The following is a 21,914-nucleotide window of genomic DNA, read 5'->3' as shown; positions in this document are numbered from 1 at the left end:
ACACATCAGGTAGTACAGCGATTGATTTTAGGCCTTTTTACGGCCATGTCAGATACACATTTCAAGCAGAATTGTCAACTTGCTATTATCGTGCGTCTAGTTCTCTCTGGCCGAAAGACTTTCTTTTATAAACATATTTTTGTCAATGGCTGAAGCTGAAACTATTGTGGGAGGGCTTTTACCATAGGCAAGGCGGCTTTGCTTCTAATTATTAGCAACACAAAACTTGTTATACAATCGAAACATTTACAATGCATATTAGATTAAAAAGAGTTAGTTTCACTTCATTGTATGTTGGCCTACTAAAGCACCAATAACAGTAATATTAAACAGCACTGACAACCCGTCATCCTAGGATGATCTGCTCTACAGTAGACGTCTTTCCACCGAGTGCAAACAGACTGAGTCGTCATTCTAATGCTTATACAATCACCATAACCACAACGTGTCTTGCAGTTATAGCGCTCACAACTTGAAACCACCTGTGCTACTACACATTCTAGATGCACTTGGATGTGGCCTGTGCGAACTGCAAATGCGATCTGCGGACAAGCTCAAGGCATCAGCCAGGTCGGCTCATTTCGCGATCAATGAGAACACTTGTCGCACACTTCCCCACGAGCGTGTAATTGTGTAGTCAGGACAAACGTCGTCTCATTCTTGTCTTTCCTTTTTCTTTTGACGGCATGCAGGGGGTAGTAACCTTGGCCATTAAATAAGTTTCAATGTCCAAATTGCCATGCCAATGGACGAGATCGTTGTTAGAAGCTGAATTGACAGCCATAGGTTCGTTTGGTTGGACTCCACCATACCAAACCGGTTCAATGCAGGGCACGACAAGTTCAGAAACTAAGCAGCTCGGTTGCAATGGTGCAAGTGCAATGCTTGTAGTGAATGAGAAGGTTTCTGCATGGTGCGTGCCCCATGCTTCGTCTGCGTAACTTTGAGAGGTCACAAGCTGCAGATACAGTCTGCTTACGAGGCATAAACACAACCCATGTTGCATGAACAAAGCAGATGCATGTGAGCGGGGTTTAAATGGTGCCTATGCACCTGTACGTTGTGCTAGCACCTCACATCCGCATGTCTGCACAAGGCCGGCACTGTCAGCAGAGAAAGTGCAGGCAAAGCATGCACCAATGTTACACCTTTTAAAATGGAGTGGCTTACGGGGCGCCACTTTTGCATTTCTGCAAAAAATGGTGGTTCAGGCGAATCGAACAGACCCGTATCGGGGACCTTCAGTTTCAGTTTCATGCTTTGCCACTTTGCATCGTTGCATAAATCGTAAAAGTTCTTCCTTTGCAATCTGTGGGAATGCAGCACCGCAATTTAAGAAGTTGGAACACGAAACGCAAGAGGCAAGACATCATCGGCAGCATGGCAACTGTTGTTTACATACTGTCCTAACCCGATGTAAAGGAAAACTAAGCAAAAAGAATGCCTGGGATTCGTAATGGTCATAAATGGTAATACGAAGTAGCATTAGCAGCATTCAACGAAATGAAACATTTCTTACAGAAACCGCTTCTTATCAAAACCAGAGCATTAGAAAACGAGAGAACGCATTTCTAAACGAAATATCATTACGACACTCGATGTAGCCCAAGTGCGCTAACACGGATACGGCTTGAAACCTGCAAAGGAAAGACTGTTTTTGCACGTGCAATACCGAAGGATGCATTTGCGCGCACGGAATACACGCAGATAGAACCCAGATAAGGTGTTGCGAGGCCTAAAGGCGTATTCTGTCAGCATCGGGGCTACCGATAACACTTTCTGTAGTGCCCGCGCAATTGCTACACTAACGCGTGACGCAACGAGCGAAGACAATGAATCTCCGCAACAAGAAAACAAGGTCAATCAGGCGCAAACAACGCGTTGCCACGAAATAGAAACTTATCTCGAGCAACGAATCGCTCAAGGTGTGACCATTTTGCTGGTTAGCACGGGGCTCAGATAAAAGCCAACCAACAGCCATTTGTTTTGGTTGTCAGTGAACAAGGAAACGGGTTCCACTGGATGCTGTTGCCAGGCGCGTTGTTAGTTACAGTTCTTGCAGCGCGCTTGCACCCGGTAGCACAGCCCGGACAGGGGTGCCAAACAAGGCTGCACCCCGCACAGCTGTTTTGGATGGTTTCTCGCGGTAGCTCACCTTCTTGAGCGCCGCCACCAGCAGTCCCTTCCACTTGGACGCGATCTCGTGGCCGTCTACATCCAAATTGGAGTCGGCCGCGTCCCGGGCCGAAAACATGTCGCAGGAAGTCAGAGGCTCGGCTGCTCCATGACGGCCTCGAAGGTCGCGGGTTCGAAAGAGCGCACCGACGGTCCTGATTAGGCCTAGTCTCGAGCACGGCGGTCGAGTGCCGCGATAATGCCGAAGGGTGCGGCGGCTTTCAAGCCGCTAGCCATGGTGGCACGTCCCATCTCTGCATACGCTCCACATGCTGTGTCGACAGGCTTGGAAGCACTTTCTGTGTTTTCACCTCACAATAAACACACAAACACAAAGCCCTGCGCGTCCCCTCAAGATGCGGCCAATGCAGCGGTGGTGAGGGAACGCAACGCTTGTTTCGCTCTTTTGTTACTTGTTTTTGAATGCATGCAGGCAATCAAGGTTTGCCGTTGTCTATGAGCCAGACAGGCCAGACGAGTAAACCGGCCGTCGATGGCGCAAGCAAGCGGCCGGTGTCCGAAAAATAGGTGGTGTCCACGTCGCAAAGCTACCCCCGAGACTGCCAACGCCAAGCAACAAAAACAGATCTCAAAGGCCATGCTTTTGATCATTCAAAACAAAACATTACGTCATAGCTGCCATATGAAAAGTTAATACGGCACCCAGCAAAATAGGTCGTTTCCGCCAAAGCTTCTAAAACTACTTCTAAAGCACGTTTATAAAGAAATCTAGAAACGTTGGCGTCCCCAATCGCAACTCCCTTCCTCGAGATTGAGTAACAAAAACAGATCTCAAAGGCCATGCTGTCGCTCACTAAAAACAGAAGTTCGCCAAGAAAAAACCCGCAATATGACGTCATATTTGCCATATTGAAAGTAATGACACGAGTTATCTACGCGCGTACGCTGAAAACATGCTTTTAAAACGGCGTACTGTCAAAAGCGCTGCTTTTGTGTACACGGAAGTTTTTGCGCGATGGATGTTGCAGCAGATGCTGCAACAACGCATGTAGCAGTCGAACGTTGCTATCTCGGAGGTCATAGTCGGAAGCTATGCGAAACCTCCCGCACACTGCGTTGGCATTACAAGGGCATTACTCCTAAGGTGTTTATTTCACGATGCGTTTTTATGACGCTGTGATGGCATTTACATTTTTTTCTAATATTAATCCAATGGCGTTTATGCGCGAGACATATGACTGGGTTGACGGTCACACGTTACGAAATGAAAGCATGGGGCTGCGCCATATGCGCGAAATTGAATCGAAGATTTGGTGTAGGTAGCGTCCGAGCCTGTAGCGTGGGAAACAAACAGAAAAAGAAAAGGAGAGGGATGAAGAAAACGTTATCTAGTATGGAGTCGTTATCCAGCACTAGTACTGATGCTTGTGATTGTTAGTACATAGTTATTCGGGAATGCATGGCGCGAGAAAGACAAGGACCAAATGAACACCACGAGCGCTAACTTTCAACAACCACATATTTCATTACCAATAATTGAAACATAAATTCATTAGATTAGTTAATAATAGCTTCTACGAACGACACCCTTAAGATAATATTAGCAAAATTCACCCTCTACTCGGCCAATCCCCTGCATTGGGTGTGAGCCATGCACAGAGGACAACAACAACAACAACCACATTTGGAAAACTGCACACCGTGTGTACCCAGATTGCAGCAAGTAGCGTGGCATTGCTCATTCAGATGAACATTGATTCGTGACATACCAGTGCAGTAAACTACTAGTAATACAACTGACACTACATACATTTATTTGTCTATAGTTAAGTTCGCTTTACGATAAATGAATTGATGAAATGCTCACACAATCTTCTCGTTCGTTTTTGAGAGAACGCCTTAATGGTATCCCGTGATAGCTTGTCCATCGCTCATTTTCATGATGTTGTGCGGCCTAGATTGAGGTTACAGCCACAATTATTGCAATGGTCATCTGGGCGACCACCCGCAGCGGTAGCGAACCTTCAAGCTGTGTCCTCTGGCCCCGTCATTGAAACAGCGACTGTTTTGACCTACAAATACCCTGGTGAATGAAATTCACTTGGTATATGAAGTTGCATGTTGTTGTTTTTTATGCATCAGTTGCGTTTTCAGTCCCTATTCGCAGAATGTGTTGCTGATAGTTTAACGGGGGCTGAAAACAATACGTTCAAATTGTATTTCGATGCCCCTTTATTTAGATTGTGTGCTACTCTGTGTACGCATTGTATGCATGGTATGCATAGGCGTGCGCACGGAGGGGAGAGGGGCCCCTCCTCCCTATCAGGGGGAGGGGGGCGGGCGTGTGAGCTCCATATTTTTACTCAGTCGGACCGGTCCAGTCATCGTTTAAAGGGACACTAAAGGCAAATAACAATTAATGTCAGAGTGAAAGCTCAATGTATGAAAACGTCTAAATCGGCAGTATTATAAACAGCAGTGCTCTACTTACCGAGAAATTAGGCTAAATGTATCTAATGTATCACACGATGAGCGCCACGAGTGGGACATTTTGGAAGTGATCCCAATGACGTGGGAGAGTCTGAATACAATTAATCACTAGTAATCAAACTAGCTGCAATGAAAAAAGAACCTTCCGTGCATCAAGAGACGTAATAGAATGCTGCTTGTTCGTTTCTGTTTGATTCATGGAAAAAAGAACCTGTTTGGCGTTGCCATGGGGAATGGTGCGCGTGGTTCAAAAGTTCCGTTTTCGCCGAACTGCACTTCGCCCGGCGCCCTGCTTCGCTCACGCGGTCGCGTCTCAGTGGTAGTTTCGGTATCGCGTATTGCCGCGCGTGTTTTGCACGCTCGTGAGAGTTGCTCTGACAGAAAGTTCGACAAAATACCGCAGGCATGTGATGTTGCCGGATGCCCGAATGGTGCACGCCGCCAGTGCACGCCACCGCGCAGTAAAGGCGGGCAACGTTGGGCACGGCAACAGTGACGCGCGAAATACCGCTTTCAGGCGGGTGATTTGAAGTGCGCTAACGCGATGCGGACCACTAAAACGTGATTTTATTTCAAAATAAGCACTTCCTTGGCACAAAAGTAGCACCACAACGTTTCTGTACCGCTATTTCAACAATCAAGGTCGACTTAATATTTGCCTTTAGTGTCCCTTTAATGTGCAGGGTTATGGTCTTGCAGGTTTTTGACGACAATGGCAACCGATGACCTCTGATGTTGAAAAGAACGGCTTACTTTCCCCCTTTACCGGTGACCAAGGCAGACCTTTGTGGGAAGCACGTCATCGCACCATTTTCAGTTTTGCATCCATTGCGACGCTTGTTTTCTTCCCTACTCGTCCAATATATGGCCGGGAGGTAGGAAGCGCTGCAGTAAAACCCGCCCCCCCCGCCCCTTCCTTAATGGAGAACTCAGGGCACGCCTATATGCCCATGGAGTTTAGGCCAGGCCACGTCTTGCGCCACCGCTTTATATACGCGAGCGCGGTTCACTTGTCGCCACAGCGGCACGCGAAATCGCTGACGTCCAGATAGAGGTCATCGTCTCCGGCGCGCGCCCCTATCAAGGGCACAACACCTTATCGAGGGCGCCTATCGGTTGCTTTCCGTCGAACGAAGCGAAACCGTTCGCGTCTATCTCGGCACCGAGTGAATCCCACGCAGAGCAGACGCTTGTGCGCGTTGTTTCCGCAGCAAACAAACGAGAGAAAAAAAATTCGGCGTGTGTTGGCGTAAGTCAGTCTGGCCATATCCTTTCCCGTGTGTTCTGCGTAAGGCTGAATAAGCGCCAGTTCTTTAGCTGTGCTAGTCGCCCCGTTCATCGGCTGCTGGCATGGGCACAGGGTGGCATATAACCACTCAAACTTCATAGTTGCTTCCTCAATGCTGCGTGTCTTCCGAAAGCCTCAGCTCACAGGCACACCCAGGATGTGTCCACAAGATCACATGAAGGCTTGATGTAATCGACAGTGTACAAACAAGGGAAGCCTGTGAGCTCATTGCATCAGCGCACTCCTGAGGGACGTACAACATTGTGTTGAAACCACTGGTTGTTTGCTATGCGACGGCTGAGGATTGAAGGCTTGATGTAATCGACGGTGTCCATACAAGGGAAGCCTGAGTGTTCACTGCATAGAACTTTTTCAGTGCACACCTGAGGGACGTCCCACTTTCTGTTGAAGCCACTGGCTGGCGGTTGTAGGACGGGTGAGGAGTTGGCGTCAGCAAAACTTGCTGGTTAGTCAGCAACGAAACGTATACGGACGGGCTAAAACGATGCGACGCATCCTCGCGCTGTTGACTCGCCTGGTGTCGTTCTTCTTCGGCTGGCTACCGGTCTATGGCCGTCGAGAACGCCTCGCAGGAGACGGCAAGCGTGTGCTGGTGAGCGGCTGCGACTCCGGCATCGGCTTGCGGCTCGCGCAGAGGCTTCACGAGGCCGGCTATCGCGTACTGGCGGGATGCCTCAGCACCGACAGCGATGGAGCCCGGCAACTTTCGAAGCTACGCGACGGGGAGTATCCGGTGAGGGTGCTGCAACTGGACGTCACTAGCGACCGCAGCGTGCACCGTGCGCTCATTCTGGGACAAGTTCATGATGAAGGTAAGCTCCCCCTCAACGCAGGCATTTCACTGATCGTCGCATTTCACAGCAAAGCCAACACATAGTAGCAAAACAACAACAACAACAAAGAGCATTATTCTTGTTAACTTCAATAATCACCAACATATAATCTAAAACGAAGCTCTTACTTCTTCTTATAGGAGATCAGTTTGTAAAGTTCATTGATTTATTAGGTCGCTAATTAAGACAGGAAATGACGTTTGAGGGCACTATAGGGAAGTTTGGGGAGTTAATAATGTCCGCGGGGAATTATTTCTGCAACTCATAAAGAAGCACGGCGCAGCGTCCTGAAAGGGAATAATAATATCTGCGGTTTTACGTGTCAGAAACACGGCACTATTGTGAAGCACGCCGTGTATAGTGGACGGCTCCGGAAAATTTCGACCATCTGTTGTTCTTTAACGTGCACTGACATCACACAGTACACGGGCCTCTATAGCATTTCGTCTCCATCGAAATGCGACCTGCGACTTTCAGGTCAGCAGCCGAGCACCGTAACCACTGTACCACCGAGGCGGACTGGAAGGATGAAAAAGATAATAGAAAGGAAAAGAGATGCCTCTTCCCCGAGATAAGTACCCAAACCACCAGGCGCTAGCCAGGTCGAGGTACAACACATTCGAGTCGCGTTGTAATGAAGTAGCATGAGAACCATAAGTTTTTTTCGTTATACCCGATATTCGTTGAAACAGTAGAGATGGAAATCGGCACTAAAAAATCGGCAATCAGGCCCGCGCGGAAATCCTAGTTACGAAAACAAGTTATTCTAGGCTTCAAACCCACGAGGTGTTCCTCACCTGTCTCCTTTGCCATTTCAAACTAAACAGACCGAAACACGAGAACGTGAAATTACAGCAGAGTAAACTTCGTTTCAGAAAACAGGTCTGCGTTCACATTTATCTGAAGAAGGATGTTGCCACATTTTTTACCAAATGTTAAATGTTACAACCGCATTAAAAAAGAATACGGTTCTGAATTGTCTTTCAATAATTATTTTGTTTTTATGCTACCTTTCGAGTTTTGAGCCTCGCGCAAACCAATTATTTCTTCGTTAGGCCGATATCGAGCGGTGTTCGAGTTTTAGGTTCCGTTATAAAAACAATAAATGCAATTGAAATAGCGTGGGCAACCAAAGTTCGTAGTTAGTTCGCTATAACCGATCATTCGCTATATCAGTGTTCGTTATAACGAGGTTCCACCCACCGCAGGGCTGTGGGGTCTGGTGAACAACGCGGGCGTATGCGTGCTCGGTGAGTTCGAGTGGATGACACCGGAGCAGGTGGAGCGCACCATGGCGGTCAACCTGCTGGGCACCCTGAGGCTCACCAAGTCCTGCCTGCCATTCATCCGACGAAGCAAAGGTTAGAATCGTGATCACCTCGCGTAGGTAATGAGAGAACCTTTTCCATTATACAGGAAGCCAGAAATTTCAAAGTTCCGGTTTCTGCACGAACGTACAAGCGCGGTTTAATACAAAAGAAATTTTGACGTGAAGCAAACGAGTCATGTAAATCTATCAAAAGAGAAATGAGCTGGTTGTATATCTTTCCATTCAAGATACAGAGATTGTGAAATGTAAACATGAACAGCTTCTGAACTGCCCCGGTTTTTTTCTTTTCTTAGAAAGATTTTTGCCGCGTGCGTGTGATCACGGAAGGTAAAATCGAGAACCACCCGCTTGTATAACACAAAGCTATAAGGAAATCCATACGAATTTCTCAGAAATTAAATCTTGTTAGTAGCCGAAAAATTCGTACATCGTCCGGTGATCAGGCCCGGGACCAACACCTATCCCGATAGGTTCTTTTACCAATTGAGCTAACCAGGATGCTTGCCTCTGGCAGCGCGAGGGCGAATTAGTCGATAACTCGAAGCCTGCATGGACACTGGTCCCCGGACCAGGATTAATTTTTCTACAGCTAAGAAGCTTTATTTTTTGAGTAACCCGAATGGATTGTCTCGTGGCTTTGCGCTACAAACGGCTGGTTGTCAGTTTTCCGTTTCACAAGCCTTCCGCCATTTAGCAGAATTCCGCCAAACTGGTTAGCCGTGTTCATTGCGTGTGATCACTGACAGGCTGCTTCGAGTAGTAGAAGAGAAGGGCATTGGAAGACTTTGAAAAGATGGTGGAAAATGTCGCAGTTTGTGATCTCTCTATTCCGTCCTTTCTTGTAGGGCGCGTGGTGAGCCTGAGCACGGTGGTGGCTGCGGCACCGGCCATGCCTTGCATGTCCACCTACTGCGTCAGCAAGACCGCTGTCGAGTCATTCAGCCGCTGCCTGCGGCTCGAGTTGGCCCGCCACGGAGCCCACGCGAGCGTCGTCCGACCCGGCGACCTGGCCAAGCACACGGGAATCATGAAACGCCAGGCCGACGACAACAAGGTAAACAACACAAAATTGAGCTATAGTTGGTTGGGATTCGTAATGAAAGAAGGTTATCCCGTCCGTAAGATTTGCGCGAGACTGCGCATGCCTTAAGGCATGGGTCGGCAAACTCACTCATGAGTCGACGTCGACTCATTCAGATCCAGATCGAGTCGCGAGTCTGTGTGCGTCTGGGTGAGTAATATTTTGGTGAGTCTGAGTCCGAGGGAGTCTGGCTGAGAAACATTTTGGTGAGTCCGAGTCCGAGTGAGCCCCGAACGCAGACAGACAGACAAATAACTTCTAAATAATTCCTGAGGGACTAGCCGGGGAGGACCCGCTGGGGCCCCCTGCTCGCCGCTGGCTGCTCCCATGTCGGAATCGGGAGGCCATGCCTGAACGCAAGATCTATTTCTTCAGTGAGTCTGCGTGATTTCTACTTTTTTTGCCGACCTATGCCTTAAGTTCAGTGGTTCTCAAATGGGGGTCCACGGACCCCAGGAGGTCCGCGAAACTATTTAGGGGGGTCCGCGAAACCCATGCTTGGGGAAAAAAAAAAAACGCGTTTTTTGAAGCCACACTATGGCTTTGCGAAAGCGGCCTCTTCATATTTTTGGCAAGCTTCACCTTCTAACATTTTCGTATTGCGGTGGAGCTGACTTACGTTTCCTCTTCTCCATGAAATGGCTGTAAAGCTTTGTTTAGCAGTTTTCTACGACATATGCACGCCAGCATACTTTTTCTAGAAACATAGCTGGAAACAGGTTGAATGTAGCTGCAGACCGCGCAACTTATTCAACTAGCTGTTGAGATCGTATTGGCGTGGCACTGAAATTTGAACATTTCTTTGCCAGGAGGAAATAAAAGGCACCTATTTTACGCTGCTTGTCGTGTTACTTAAAAATCAACCCCCCCCCCCCTTTTTTTCTCGCACTTCAAGGGGCCCCTCATCACTTCTACCGGTCCACAAGGGATCCCCGAAATATCCATGGCTGAGAACCACTGCCTTAAAAGGCCTCGCAAGGTCTCTTTACATCTCACCAAAAACTCATGTGACGTTGACCTAGCGATGACGTCACATGGTGACGTAATCAGATATAAAATCGTTGCTCGGTCAAAGGTGATGGGATCACGGATGCAGTACAAATCACTTGAGCTGCAGAGAATCTGCAATGCCTCCGATCCCGGAGACTGCAAAACCACGTAAGGTGCACAGAACGCTTTCGGCAAGAGGTTGGGGCGGGGGGGGGGAGGAAGATATCAATAATATCGACAGAGAAGAAAACGAATACGGCTTTCGTTCTGAAGGTCCCAAACACTTGGTTACGAAAGCGTTTTACTGCACATCATATCTATCTATCTATCTATCTATCTATCTATCTATCTATCTATCTATCTATCTATCTATCTATCTATCTATCTATCTATCTATCTATCTATCTATCTATCTATCTATCTATCTATCTATCTATCTATCTATCTATCTATCTATCTATCTATCTATCTATCTATCTATCTATCTATCTATCTCATGCAGGCAATGTGGGAGTCCATGGACGAGGAGCAGCGTTCGGTTCACGGACCCCACGTGACGGGCTTCGTGCGCGGCTGGAAGTCCCAGCAGGGCGCGCTGTCTCCGCCTCAACTCGGCGACAGTCCCGTGTTCGACCACATCGAGCACGCACTCGGTTCCCGGCGTCCGCGTGCCCTCTACGTGAGCGACAGTGGCCTGTGGCCGCTGTTCCTGCGCACTCTGTCCGTGCTGCCAACGGCATTCTCAGACGCAGTGTCTTCACTTTTCTATAATTTCCTCGGGCGCCTGGGGAGCGAGGGACAAACTTCCGATTAAAAATGCACGGTGTCTGTGTTCTGCACATTATGATGTGGTCAGTTTTGATGAGAGAGAGAGAGATAAAGAAAAAAGAAACACAGTTTTGCCGCAAGGGCGAAGGACCGAATGCGACAGCAACAAAGTGGAACGTTATACGAAGTACAGCTCCATGCAATCTCGCGTAATTCTACAAAACGCTGGTTTAAAGGTGTACTGACACAAATTTCAAATATTTTCGGCTTGTTTCTCTAAACAAAAACATGGGTGTCGACAACCCTAAAAAGGGTGTCGTAATGCTTGGGAATGAATTGAATATATTTTTAATACCGCTACCTTAAAAAATCACTTTCGGTATCGAGGCGGCGGCTTCGCAGTGACGTGTCAGCACAAGTCCGACGTTACGGGAAGACTGCGACTCGCGACATACTAGCAACAGCTGTGAGTTTGCTGTCAGTCGCACGTGGTTTACGTAAACAACGATGACTCCATAATGTCCATCGCGGTGGGGCTGGCTTGGAGACTCTCGGCGACGAAAACTTTAAAATCAAGGTAAAATAACTTAAACGTGTTGTATAGCTCCCATGTGTGAAGACAGTGCATACCATGGAAACGAAAAATGTCCCTTTTGAGGTGCCTCGAAATCGTGTCAATACTCCTTTGAGGGAGTACGGCCGCTCCAGGGACGAAGGCGGTTTTCGTGCTGTCAGTCCTCTAAACGCGAAGTAAGCATTGAGAGCACAGCAGGTTTACCAGCCGTATCCTGACGTCTGTCGAGAAAGGGCGTGCGCCAGTGCTCGCGACCGTGCCCTTGTGAGCAAAGTTCGCAGCTGCTGCTGGAGCGACGCAGCCCCTCCGCCCACTTCCTCCCCCAGCACGCCTGACCCTCCTTCGCCCTATATAAGAAAGCCGGGGCGTTTCCTCTCTGCTTAAGGAGCCATCGAATGCAGGCCTCGCACGCGGGTCGATGTTACCGCATGCACCCTTCGTGCGACAGAGGTGGCCGGCTCGTGTCATCTCTGCTTCAGCCGTCTTCGTCCCCAGCGCTTGCGTGCTTTTACTCGCGCGTGGAACATACGATGCGCGGGGACGATGTTATCGATTTGGACTTTATATGGGACATGACGGCGACGACGACGGCAAATGTTCGCCGAGAGTGTCCACATAATTTTTATCGCAATAAACGAACGAATGTTATTGGCCGCGAGATCGAGCGGAGTCGCCGCCTAGCGGCTTCTGACTGAACCGCGTCTCGTGTGGATTGCTCCGTGCGTCGTCTGCTAGCCCTGTTGTGTTTGCATGTGCGCGTACGTCATGCAGATACTCAAAAGGCGGTTTGTTCCATTGCGTTAGTGCAACTTTAACCGCTCGTAGGTATGCCTAACACGATGCAAAGAAGCATTTGGCCTTGATCGGCTGTATATGCACCGTTATAAGATCAGTGAGTGCACTTGTCGAGAGTGCTGTGTGTGGTCGTCGTACCCTCCGTTCACGAGAGTCATATCAGTGCAGGTGCCGCTCTGTGGTTCAAGCGCATTGCAAAGTGCACTTGGCGTTGCCCTAAAGATGAGAAGTATTAAATCTCACGTAAATATAGCCTTTAGCGGCGCGGTGGTAAAAAAAGGCTCGCATGTACTTGAGCGTTATGGTTAGGTGTTGTTTATACGTTACGCGACGAGCTTTAGTTGTGTATGGTCCTGGTCTCACTAGAGAGAAATATTTCTGTTAAGTCACGTCTGACACTTCGGTACTTAAATTGTCCCCTAAAAAGAACAGAAAATGAAATGACACGAAAATCGCAAAACTGAGTTGCCTTGCGCAATTTTAACTTGTGGCGAAATTTATGAAAAAACCCGTGTACTTAGATTAAGGTGCGCGTTAAAGAGCGCTGATGGTCAAAATTAATCCAAACGGCGTAGTTTACATTTATGCCGTAGTAATTTCACGCGAAGCCACATCTTGTTTTCTTTACATTATCTTGAGCGTTTGTGTTGCGTTGTTTAGATTGACAGAAGGCAGCGGACATTATTTGTATGAAAAAACGTACTTTGGTCCCGTGAAATAACCGGACCTTTGTTCCATTGCTGTCATGCAAGTAATCAATCGAAGAAATTTCCGTGCTGTACAGTTACCTTTGTGTACTGTTACTGGAATAAAAACAAGCGTGTGCGTGTTAAACGTCTCCGTATAGCGCTAAAGCGCTGTCAACCATGTAGCTTTCCTCAGTAAACCCATAAACTGTCCTACATTTCATGGAGAACTGAATAAGAAATGCGAATGAATATTTGAGCACGCAGTGCAGAAAGTGTTATTTCAACTCATCGCGCAGGAATACGGGCTTTCTTTCTGTTGAGGGGCATCCAAATGAACAAGAAGTAAATAGTTAATTCAGTCGCGCGATGCAGCAGTGCGTAGTAGGTGGAACACAAGCTAAACATGTACAAATAAAACAACAAGAAAACATCACCCATTGCGCAAACGCCGACTGTCGCCGAAGGCGAGCAATCCGTTCGTTGGCGATATGCGCTTCTCTCACAAGTAATTGTAACGTTCGGCGCGCTTCGTGCATTAATTCTGGAATTAAGAGCGCACATATTACCACAAAGCTGCAGTCAACGCATTTTGTTTGCCGGAAATCGGGTCACATCGCTCACAACGAAGCGCTGTTGCGCACGTTTGTATACGCGCCGACAACCGCCATATCCACACTAGCGCGGCGACGGTGCTGCCACCTGTAGCCCGATGTCGCGGCGAATAGCATGCTATGAGATCCAGGAAAATTCCTGACTTCTTTTTTTTTTTTTGCTTTCCTCACTCATGACTAAGTCACGTTTTCTTCTCACACTCACGCTGAGGAAATCGACCCTCACGTTGATTTCCTCCCTCGCAAGGAGATTATCCGCAGCACCTCATTCGAGAGATTTAATCTCGCCACGTGGATAAAACCTCCCGGGAGGCTTGAACACGCCAGGAGGAGATTTCGTATGCGGAGAGCCTCTGCAACACGACCATCTCATTCCATCCCATTCATTCCACGATCATCTCATATAGACCTGCTCTGGCCTAACCAGATCCGATGACGCTGCCTGCGAACAGTCGGCCTTCATCCAGCAAGACCGCCGGGCTATTATTGGTTCATGCATCTATGAGCCAAACCATGGAGTTCTGCTAAAGTACGTACATTGCAGAATGTGACCTGAGTTTGTAGATTGAATTGTTTATAGGCCAACAAGCAAACTTCCTTTAAATACAAAAAGATCACCGTACGAAACTAAACGATACATACATACATACATACATACATACATACATACATACATACATACATACATACATACATACATACATACAAATATACATACATACCTTTTTCATGATTAATCTCGATGAACCAACTAAGCATTATGCTATTCTACGCTTCATTACCAGGACCAAAGTCGAATTGCAAGATCTAAACAATTAGAAACATTAAATGACATTTTTTTTTATTTTCTTAATCGATCCGCGGTCCTTGGACGATCCCCCAGAATCAGCGTGTGCCGCTAATATCTTTCTATCATCCCCAGCCTCTTTCGGCCAGCCGCTAGGCCATCGACATCGCGGCGGCCCAGAGGCGATGACGACCGGCAGTGCGAGCCCGCTGCGGACTCCGCTGGGCAGCGCCTCGCCCGCGACGCCGGGCACGCCGGGGTCGGGGAGGCCCTTCTGCACGCTCACAAACTTCGGCCTCAAGCTGGTGGCGCACGCGCTGAACGAAGCCCCGGACAGCAATGTGTGCCTATCGCCGTTCGGCGTCGCCGTGGCCCTAGGAATGGCCATCGTGGGCAGCGGCGACGCCACCACCGCCCAGGTGGTGCACGCCGTGGGCGCCATCGACTCGAACAACCTGTACCGCACCTGCGAGAAGATACTCTCCATGCTCAACAGCTCCATGCCCAACACCAAGGTGCGTCTCCTCCGCTGTTGCGGTACACGCCGCGCGCTTCGACTTTCCAAAGGGCCCTAAACCACTTCCGATATCTTTTTAACATTTCAAGTAAACTCGCGCATGCAGAATGCCGTCACGATCAACAATACCAAACGTGGCAGCGCTACGAGCCGCGGGCGAGCCACAAGATAAAAACAAGAACAAACCAATCCCGTACCCGTTTTAGGGCCTTTCGGTATCCCCTGCGCTGGTAATGACGTCATCGCGCGCACCTGGTCACGTGAGCAACAATAAACAACTAGCTGCGGTGATTATCATTTTGAACAAGAACCCGTTTGTCTGCTCGCTGGTACTCGCCCTCCCTACTTTACACCTCGCACGGCGAGGACGAGTACTACTCGGAGAGGAGGAGAGACGAGCCGACGAACGGAGCGTAGCAAAGGGAAGAGCGAAACAAGTGAAGGCCGGTCTTGGATCATCAAACGCGTGTAACTCCGCTGTTACGGTACCGTTTCGAAAAATTCTCGCAGCTACGTGTTTGTTGCAGACTCGTGCACAAATGCAACACCACAACTGAATTTCGTCATCTCGGTGGTTCAGGGGCCCTTAAGGCGAAGACTTAGATGCCTTGTCAAACGCGAAAAGTGACCTTCGTTGTGAACACGAGTGATGCAAAGAATCATCACGTGATTACGTCACCCTATGAAATCATCATGGCGTCACAGGTCGCCCGAATTTGAGACATCATCCACAGAATTCACAGGTCGCCACAAGTCGAATTCACAATCATCCACAGGTCGCCAGAATTTGAGACATAACCCACAACGCGACATCACATAATGACGTCATCACACGACATCGTCCCTTGCTCAAAGGTGGGCCGATCCCGGAGGCACTGAAAAATTACGTTGGGTGCAGAAAGCTTTCGGGGGGAATAAATACAATGGATTAAGATGACGAAGAAGAAGATGCATTTCGCCTTGGAGTCGTCTTAGGCAAATGCAAAAGAGACCGTGCGACCTTTTCGCGGTTGTAAGTCGACGGGCTCTTCCCCGTAGGTGTCGCTGGGCAGCAGGTTGTTCGTGTCCGAGGACATACCGCTTCTGCCCGAGTTCAAGGAGACGCTGGCGGAGACCTTCTCCGTCGATCTGGGCAGGATCAACTTCAAGGACAACCCGCAGGCGGCTGCCCAGGAGATCAACGCATGGGCAGCCAAGGTGACTATAGCTTGGTTTTCAATACTCGAAACGGGTCTGTCCAAGAGTCCTTGTGGCGGTGAAGCGAGGCGTCTAAAATTTGACAGCGATGTGACCTCAGGCCCAAGAAAATCCCAGGAGCACATCGCCATTAAAGGTGTGTTCTTAATATCGACCACTGCGTCAGGACTCTGAACTTGCTTGATCGGATTGCCCAGGCAGGTAATGGTACCAGATATGGGCCTGTGCGCGGGAGGCGGGGGGGGGGGGGTCGCTGGGGTGAAACTTGGCGCCCTATAATGAAGAACTCTGCGCACGCCTATGATACCAGAACTTACATAGGATATGGATAAAGAGTCCACTTCTCTAATTCGTTCATACAACATCACACTGCAATCCTTTGTTTTCACTTTTAATCTTGAACTGCTGCGCCATCAGGGTGGCATTCGAAATGTATACGCCACATACCATTGTAAGTGATGATGCCACATTGCATCTTCTACGAAACATCAGTTTTCTAGGAAAGCCATCGGCAACAAAATATTATTACGTGCATGACATGGTGTTGCCTGCAGCTATGGCTTCACATTAGTTACACCTGCTCATTCTAGCTTATCACACCCTGTTTGAAAATGAAAACGATGCGAGTTGTTTTCAACGGGGCTATAGGCGATTTTACAATGGAATCACGAAACGTCCAATGTACCAAAGCGACCATTTTCATGCGCATACGTCTATCGTATCTTAAGGTTGCACCTATCATTTTCCTTTCCATCGCTCGCTGCATCGTCCTCAATTTAAGTTGAACCCTCTTTGTAAGTCTCCAGGTTTCTGCTCCGTAGGTAAGCACCGGTAAGATGCAGCTGTTATATACCTTCTTCTTGAGGGATAGTGGTAGACTACCATTCATGATTTGATAATGCTTGCCGAATGAGCCCCATCCCATCCTTATTCTTCTAGATATTTCACTCTCATGGTTCGGCTCCGCGGTTACTACCTGCCCTAAGTAGACGTACTCCTTTACAACTTCCAGTGTCTCGCCACCTATCAGGAAGAGAGCAGAGTGGGTCAGGGAACAAACGGGGGTTAAGGACATCATGGTTGAAATCAAGAAGAAATGTATATGGGCCGGGCACGTAGCACGTCGGCAGGATAACCGGTGGTCATTAAGGGTAACTGACTGGATTCCAAGAGATGGCAAACGCGTGAGGGGGAGACAGAAAATTAGGTGGGTAGATGAGATTAAGAAGTTTGTAGGTATAACGTGGCAGAAGAAAGCACAGGACCGGGTTGATTGGCGGAACATGGGAGAGGCCTTTGCCCTGCAGTGGGCGTAGACAGGCTGATGATGATGATGATCACGTCTATCGTAGCACTCTTCGTTTAGTTGTTAAACATACAAAACGCATGGTTAGGAGTTTAAAGGGGTACTAACACGGAAATGTTCAATAGTCGTTTTTTTTTGCGTTAAATGAAATGGCATGCCCCCAAGACCCTCGAATATCTACTGGTAAGCGTGAGTGCACCCTCAAAAAGTAGTTATAGTACGTTTTCAAAATATAGTTCCGGTTCCTACTGTACTCTGACGTCAGAACACGGTATGACCGATCTTCTCGTCACGTGCTCACGCAAGATATCGTGACGTTTCCACGGCCGTTACGCTCCTGGCTCCTTTGGGGACGCAAAAGCGGCCATTTTTAATTTTTGGCTGCCTCACGGCATCAGAACTTGCCATACTGGTGCGTGAAGTCACCAGAATTGACGCTGCAGTCTGACTGATGTATAGGTGCGCCGTCACAATAAAGTATGTCAAAATGTCAAAATAAAATGTCTTCTCAGCATTTACTGACCTTCACGGTTAATCAGAACCGTTTCTGTATGCAGGCGATTTTTATGGCGGTGTAAACTCAGCTTCAATAGTTGGTGCCAGTACCGCTTTAATAAGGCGTCACCGAAACCCACCCGTAAAAGAGTCTACAGACACAGGGCCCGAGGAGGTTACTTCCAGGACACCATTCTTCCCGCTGTTTGTGTGTGTGTGTGTGCTTTATCAACTTCCTCTAGGGCTGATGACTGCATGTACAGTGCCGTTCAATCTTAGGGGGAACATGGCTCAGCGTGACCGCGCTCCACGGAGCGCCAGTGCATCCGGCACGACCGCGCATCGAAGCGTAGCGGCGCATGCGCACAGGGGACACTTCGCGTCGTCTGCCACAGCGCTGGAGCGCGCCGCTCCGCAGTATAAACACCATGGCCGTGGTGGCTACAGTACACCAGAATGTACCAGTATATTCTAGTACGCTGTACCGTGGCAGGTGCTCGTGTGCGCCTGCCGCTCGTGTGCACCGGATGCAATGGCGCTCCGCGGAGCGGGGCCACGCTGAGCCGTGTTCACCCTGAACTTGGACGACACTGTACACAGAGAAAAAAGAGAAGTAACGCGAAGTAAGCGCCAAGCGACGACTTCCACACAGGCGACCGACGGCAACCTGACGCACCTGCTGCGAGACGGCGACGTGAGCGAGCGCACCCGGATCTTGATGGTCAGCGCCATCTACTTCCGCGGCATCTTTAGCGAGCCTTTCTGTGGACCCGTCAAGGCGCCTTTCCACATCAACGCAAAGGAGACGGTTAGATAACATTTTTCTGTTCGTTTCGACGCGAACCTTTTCCTTGTGAATCAGTCCTGGCTTTTCGTTATTGTAACCCCGATATGATTATGAGGGACGCCGTAGTGGAGGGCTCCGGAAATTTCGACCAACTGGGTTTCTTTAACGTGCACCTAAATATAAGTACACGGGCCTCAAACGTTTTCGCCTCCATCGAAAATACTTTTCGTTATCGTTATCGTGGCAACTGCTGGTGTCTTGCCGAATACGTGACACACACAAAAAAAATATAAAGTTTAACCTTGGTGCCCTCGATTGAGGAACCGAACTTAGAGTACATCTCGATGGGAAAAAGGGGGGAGCGCTCACATACACGGACTAAGGAAGCAGAAAATGACGACACAGGCGCACCAACTAGCCCAAATATCTGTTTTGCTTTAGAAGAGCACAAGTTTGGGGCCAGTTGGTGATGCGTACTTGGTAAAATATGCATTACCATACTTTACCATAGCTATCATAAGTATCATCACCCTACGCTGGTCCCAGGTTCAACCTCCCGGACCAGGACACAAAGTTCTTCAACAGTGGCGCCTTGCTTCTAATAAAACCGTACGGATTTCCTTTGTAGTTTCGTGCTGGGAAACGGCTGGACGGCAAGTTTATGTGCGAGAGCACGTTTCACGTTGAAACCGTCGAATGATTATGTCCCGGGATAACGTATTTACTGGTGCACTACCAGCTCTGGTTAGTACTATCTCACAACAACAACAACAACAACAACAATAATAATAATAATAATAATAATAATAATAATAATAATAATAATAATAATAATAATAATAATAATAATAATAATAATAATAATAATAATAACAACAACAACAACAACAACAACAACAACAACAACAACAACAACAACAATAATAATAATAATAATAATAATAATAATAATAATAATAATAATAATAATAATAATAAAATGTTTTACGTGCAAAACTACGATGTCATTATGATCGTATAGTGGAGGGCATAGAGTTTCCTACAATACTTACTAGAGGGAACTCTGGCGCTAATGTCTATGGGAGCTGCTGCAAGGCATGACGCTACAGCCAGCATGGGAATGATGGCTAGTACACAAATTTGTCTAAACTTCGTTCTTTCGGCTCCGTTTGGCTGCGCGTCGCCTACATCCGCTTTGTCGCAAAACAAAGTTCAGCAAAAGTCAGCAGTTCCACTTCACCACTTCACCACGTTTGAAGCCGCATGAGCACGAAAACTAGGCAAATTTGTGTACTACCCATCATCTGAACGATCGCAGCGCCATAGTCCCCTCCAGTTAATTTTAGGAAACTCTATGGTGGAGGGCTCCGGAAATTGTGATGCATCTGCTGTTCTCTAACGTGCACTGACCTCTAGCATTTCGCCTCGACCGAAATGCGACCGCCGCGGCCGAACCCACGATCTCCTAGACAGCAGCCGAGCACTGCAACCACTATACCACCGAGGCGGACATACCACTGTCTCATGTTGTCTAAGTAGATCAATTATTGCTGATCTTGCAGTTATTGCTTATTGTGTTGGATTCTACGGTAATGTTTGTTGGGACCGAAAGCGCAGACTCAAGTGGACATGATGGAGTCGTGCCGTGGCGCCCTCTACTGCCGCAGCACTCGGATCCCGTGCGAGGCCATCGAACTGTCGTACGTGTGTCGCTCACTGAGCCTGCTCGTCATCCTGCCGGACAAGGGCATCGCGCTGAGCAAGCTGGTGGCCGTCCTCAGCAACGACGCCGTGCGCCGCCTCGTGAAGGACCTCCAGCCCGTGCCCTCCATGGCCGTGTGGCTTCCGCGCTTCCGGCTCCGGAACTCGTACGAGATGGTGCCCGCCCTCAAGGCGGTCGGCATCACCAACCTGTTCGACGACCACGTCGTCGACCTGAGCCGCATGACGGGCAAGGGAACGGGTTTCGCCGTCGACAACTTCGTCCACGAGGCCTTCTTCGACACGACCGAAAAGGGACTCGGCGAACCGACCAAACCGCCGGAACCGCTGGACGCTTCGATGATCACGTTCCGCGCGAACAGGCCGTTCTTGTACGTGTTGATGCACCACTACAACCACGCCGTCGTCTTCATGGGAGCCGTCTGCAGGCCGTGAGGGCGCCAGTCTGCAGCGGTACCTGGACGACGAACGAAGAGCTGCAATGCTTTCTTTCCACGAACTGCGCCTCTCCTGATTTTTATTATACGGGCATCGTTTGACCGTCTCGCAGGCCTTTGCGAGTTGTCTAGAAGCCCCCCCCCCCCCCTCCAACTATTGTGAGCCATAGTTCGTGCCAGAATTTCTTGCGCTGATTGGCAGCGGCACGCAGTGACGAGCGTTGGACGATTTTTCTTTTATTGGAACAGGCTGCCGCGCCTGATGAATAAAATTTACTCATAAGCGATGTCCCAACGAACGAGAATCGCATTCAATTATTATAACGTTAACAAAGTTACTGTGTATTTACATACAGGAGGAAATCCCGAAGTCGAGGACCGCGATGTGGGACCGGTGCGAAGTTATATAGCACAAGAAACAACACAATTGGAGTTTCAATTTTCGAATAACGTATACTTGGTGAAATGTATGCGCATGGATACTTGTTAAAAACTTGCACAACATAATAGCATAAGCAGTATGTGTATACCTTAGTTGGATTAAATAAATCTTTATTGATATAACGAATTATTCTTTGTCAATGCATGATTTTATTAATGATGTCGTGCGACAACTGCTGTAGTGCCACAATTACTTCTGCCCTCTCCACGAAACTAATGCCTGGCACGTATTCATAGCTATGCCGTCATGCTGGTCGTCGTCTTACCGCTGGAGTCATGCGCGTCGGCTTCGGCAACACTGTGTGGCTCCGAGCAGTCGGCGCCATAGAGTTTCCTACAATTGACTAAAGGGAACTCTGGCGCTGCGATCGTTCGGCCACCATGGGAATGATGGGTAGTACACGGATTTGCCTAATCTTCGTGCTTACAGCTTCGAACACACTTGTGGCTTCGTTTGTTGCCGTGTTTTGGCGTTCGTTTCGGATAAAAGAATGAACCGTTGTGAACTACGTGACCAGATTTGAATTGATGAGCCTCAAAAAGAATAAAGTGGTGAAGTCGAACTGCTGACTTTTGCTGAACTTCGTCTTGCGACAAAGCGGATAGAGGCGACGCGGAG

General features: G+C 48.5%; 3 protein-coding genes across 12 annotated transcripts in view; 2 read left to right on the top strand and 1 right to left on the bottom strand.

The window, feature by feature from the left end:
- Positions 1-2,493, bottom strand: part of LOC119373613 (son of sevenless homolog 1) — a 111,166-nt gene extending 108,673 nt beyond the window's left edge. The window contains exon 1 of one of the 10 annotated variants that reach the window (XR_007417956.1): positions 2,156-2,446. Coding sequence is in view for 9 of the 10 variants with exons in the window: in XM_049420417.1 (XP_049276374.1) it covers positions 2,156-2,254 (99 nt within the window). In the remaining variant the exon portion in view is untranslated. Of the gene's footprint in view, positions 1-2,155 lie in introns of all 10 variants that reach the window. The other 9 variants (XM_049420417.1, XM_049420416.1, XM_049420415.1 and 6 more) reach the window with 9 other exon arrangements.
- A 3,878-nt stretch (positions 2,494-6,371) lies between these two features.
- Positions 6,372-11,002, top strand: LOC119375042 (D-beta-hydroxybutyrate dehydrogenase, mitochondrial). The gene is made up of 4 exons (XM_037645241.2): positions 6,372-6,747; positions 7,977-8,129; positions 8,944-9,152; positions 10,672-11,002. The coding sequence occupies exons 1-4, from the start codon at positions 6,420-6,422 to the stop codon at positions 10,981-10,983; spliced, it is 1,002 nt and encodes a 333-aa protein (XP_037501169.1). The 5' UTR covers positions 6,372-6,419; the 3' UTR covers positions 10,984-11,002.
- Positions 11,003-14,478: 3,476 nt separating this feature from the next.
- On the top strand, positions 14,479-20,866 carry LOC119375041 (serpin B9). Its single transcript, XM_037645240.2, has 4 exons — positions 14,479-14,908; positions 15,949-16,107; positions 18,561-18,716; positions 20,313-20,866. Exons 1-4 carry the CDS (start codon positions 14,579-14,581, stop codon positions 20,850-20,852), a joined length of 1,185 nt encoding a protein of 394 aa, XP_037501168.1. The 5' UTR covers positions 14,479-14,578; the 3' UTR covers positions 20,853-20,866.
- Positions 20,867-21,914: the final 1,048 nt, after the last annotated feature.

This window comes from Rhipicephalus sanguineus, chromosome 11 (genome assembly GCF_013339695.2).
Source record: "Rhipicephalus sanguineus isolate Rsan-2018 chromosome 11, BIME_Rsan_1.4, whole genome shotgun sequence".
NCBI lineage: Eukaryota > Metazoa > Arthropoda > Arachnida > Ixodida > Ixodidae > Rhipicephalus > Rhipicephalus sanguineus.
The sequence above is the reverse complement of the archived record's forward strand: the minus strand, read 5'-3'. Positions and strand labels throughout refer to the sequence as shown.

Excerpts from the sequence above, each read along its gene's own strand:
- LOC119375042 (XM_037645241.2), top strand. The coding sequence starts at position 6,420 with ATGCGACGCATCCTCGCGCTGTTGACTCGCCTGGTGTCGTTCTTCTTC. Across the intron at positions 8,130-8,943 it reads ATTCATCCGACGAAGCAAAG|GGCGCGTGGTGAGCCTGAGC; the intron begins GTTAGAATCGTG and ends CCTTTCTTGTAG. Across the intron at positions 9,153-10,671 it reads GCCAGGCCGACGACAACAAG|GCAATGTGGGAGTCCATGGA; the intron begins GTAAACAACACA and ends TATCTCATGCAG.
- LOC119375041 (XM_037645240.2), top strand. The coding sequence starts at position 14,579 with ATGACGACCGGCAGTGCGAGCCCGCTGCGGACTCCGCTGGGCAGCGCC. Across the intron at positions 14,909-15,948 it reads GCTCCATGCCCAACACCAAG|GTGTCGCTGGGCAGCAGGTT; the intron begins GTGCGTCTCCTC and ends TCTTCCCCGTAG. Across the intron at positions 18,717-20,312 it reads ACATCAACGCAAAGGAGACG|ACTCAAGTGGACATGATGGA; the intron begins GTTAGATAACAT and ends CCGAAAGCGCAG.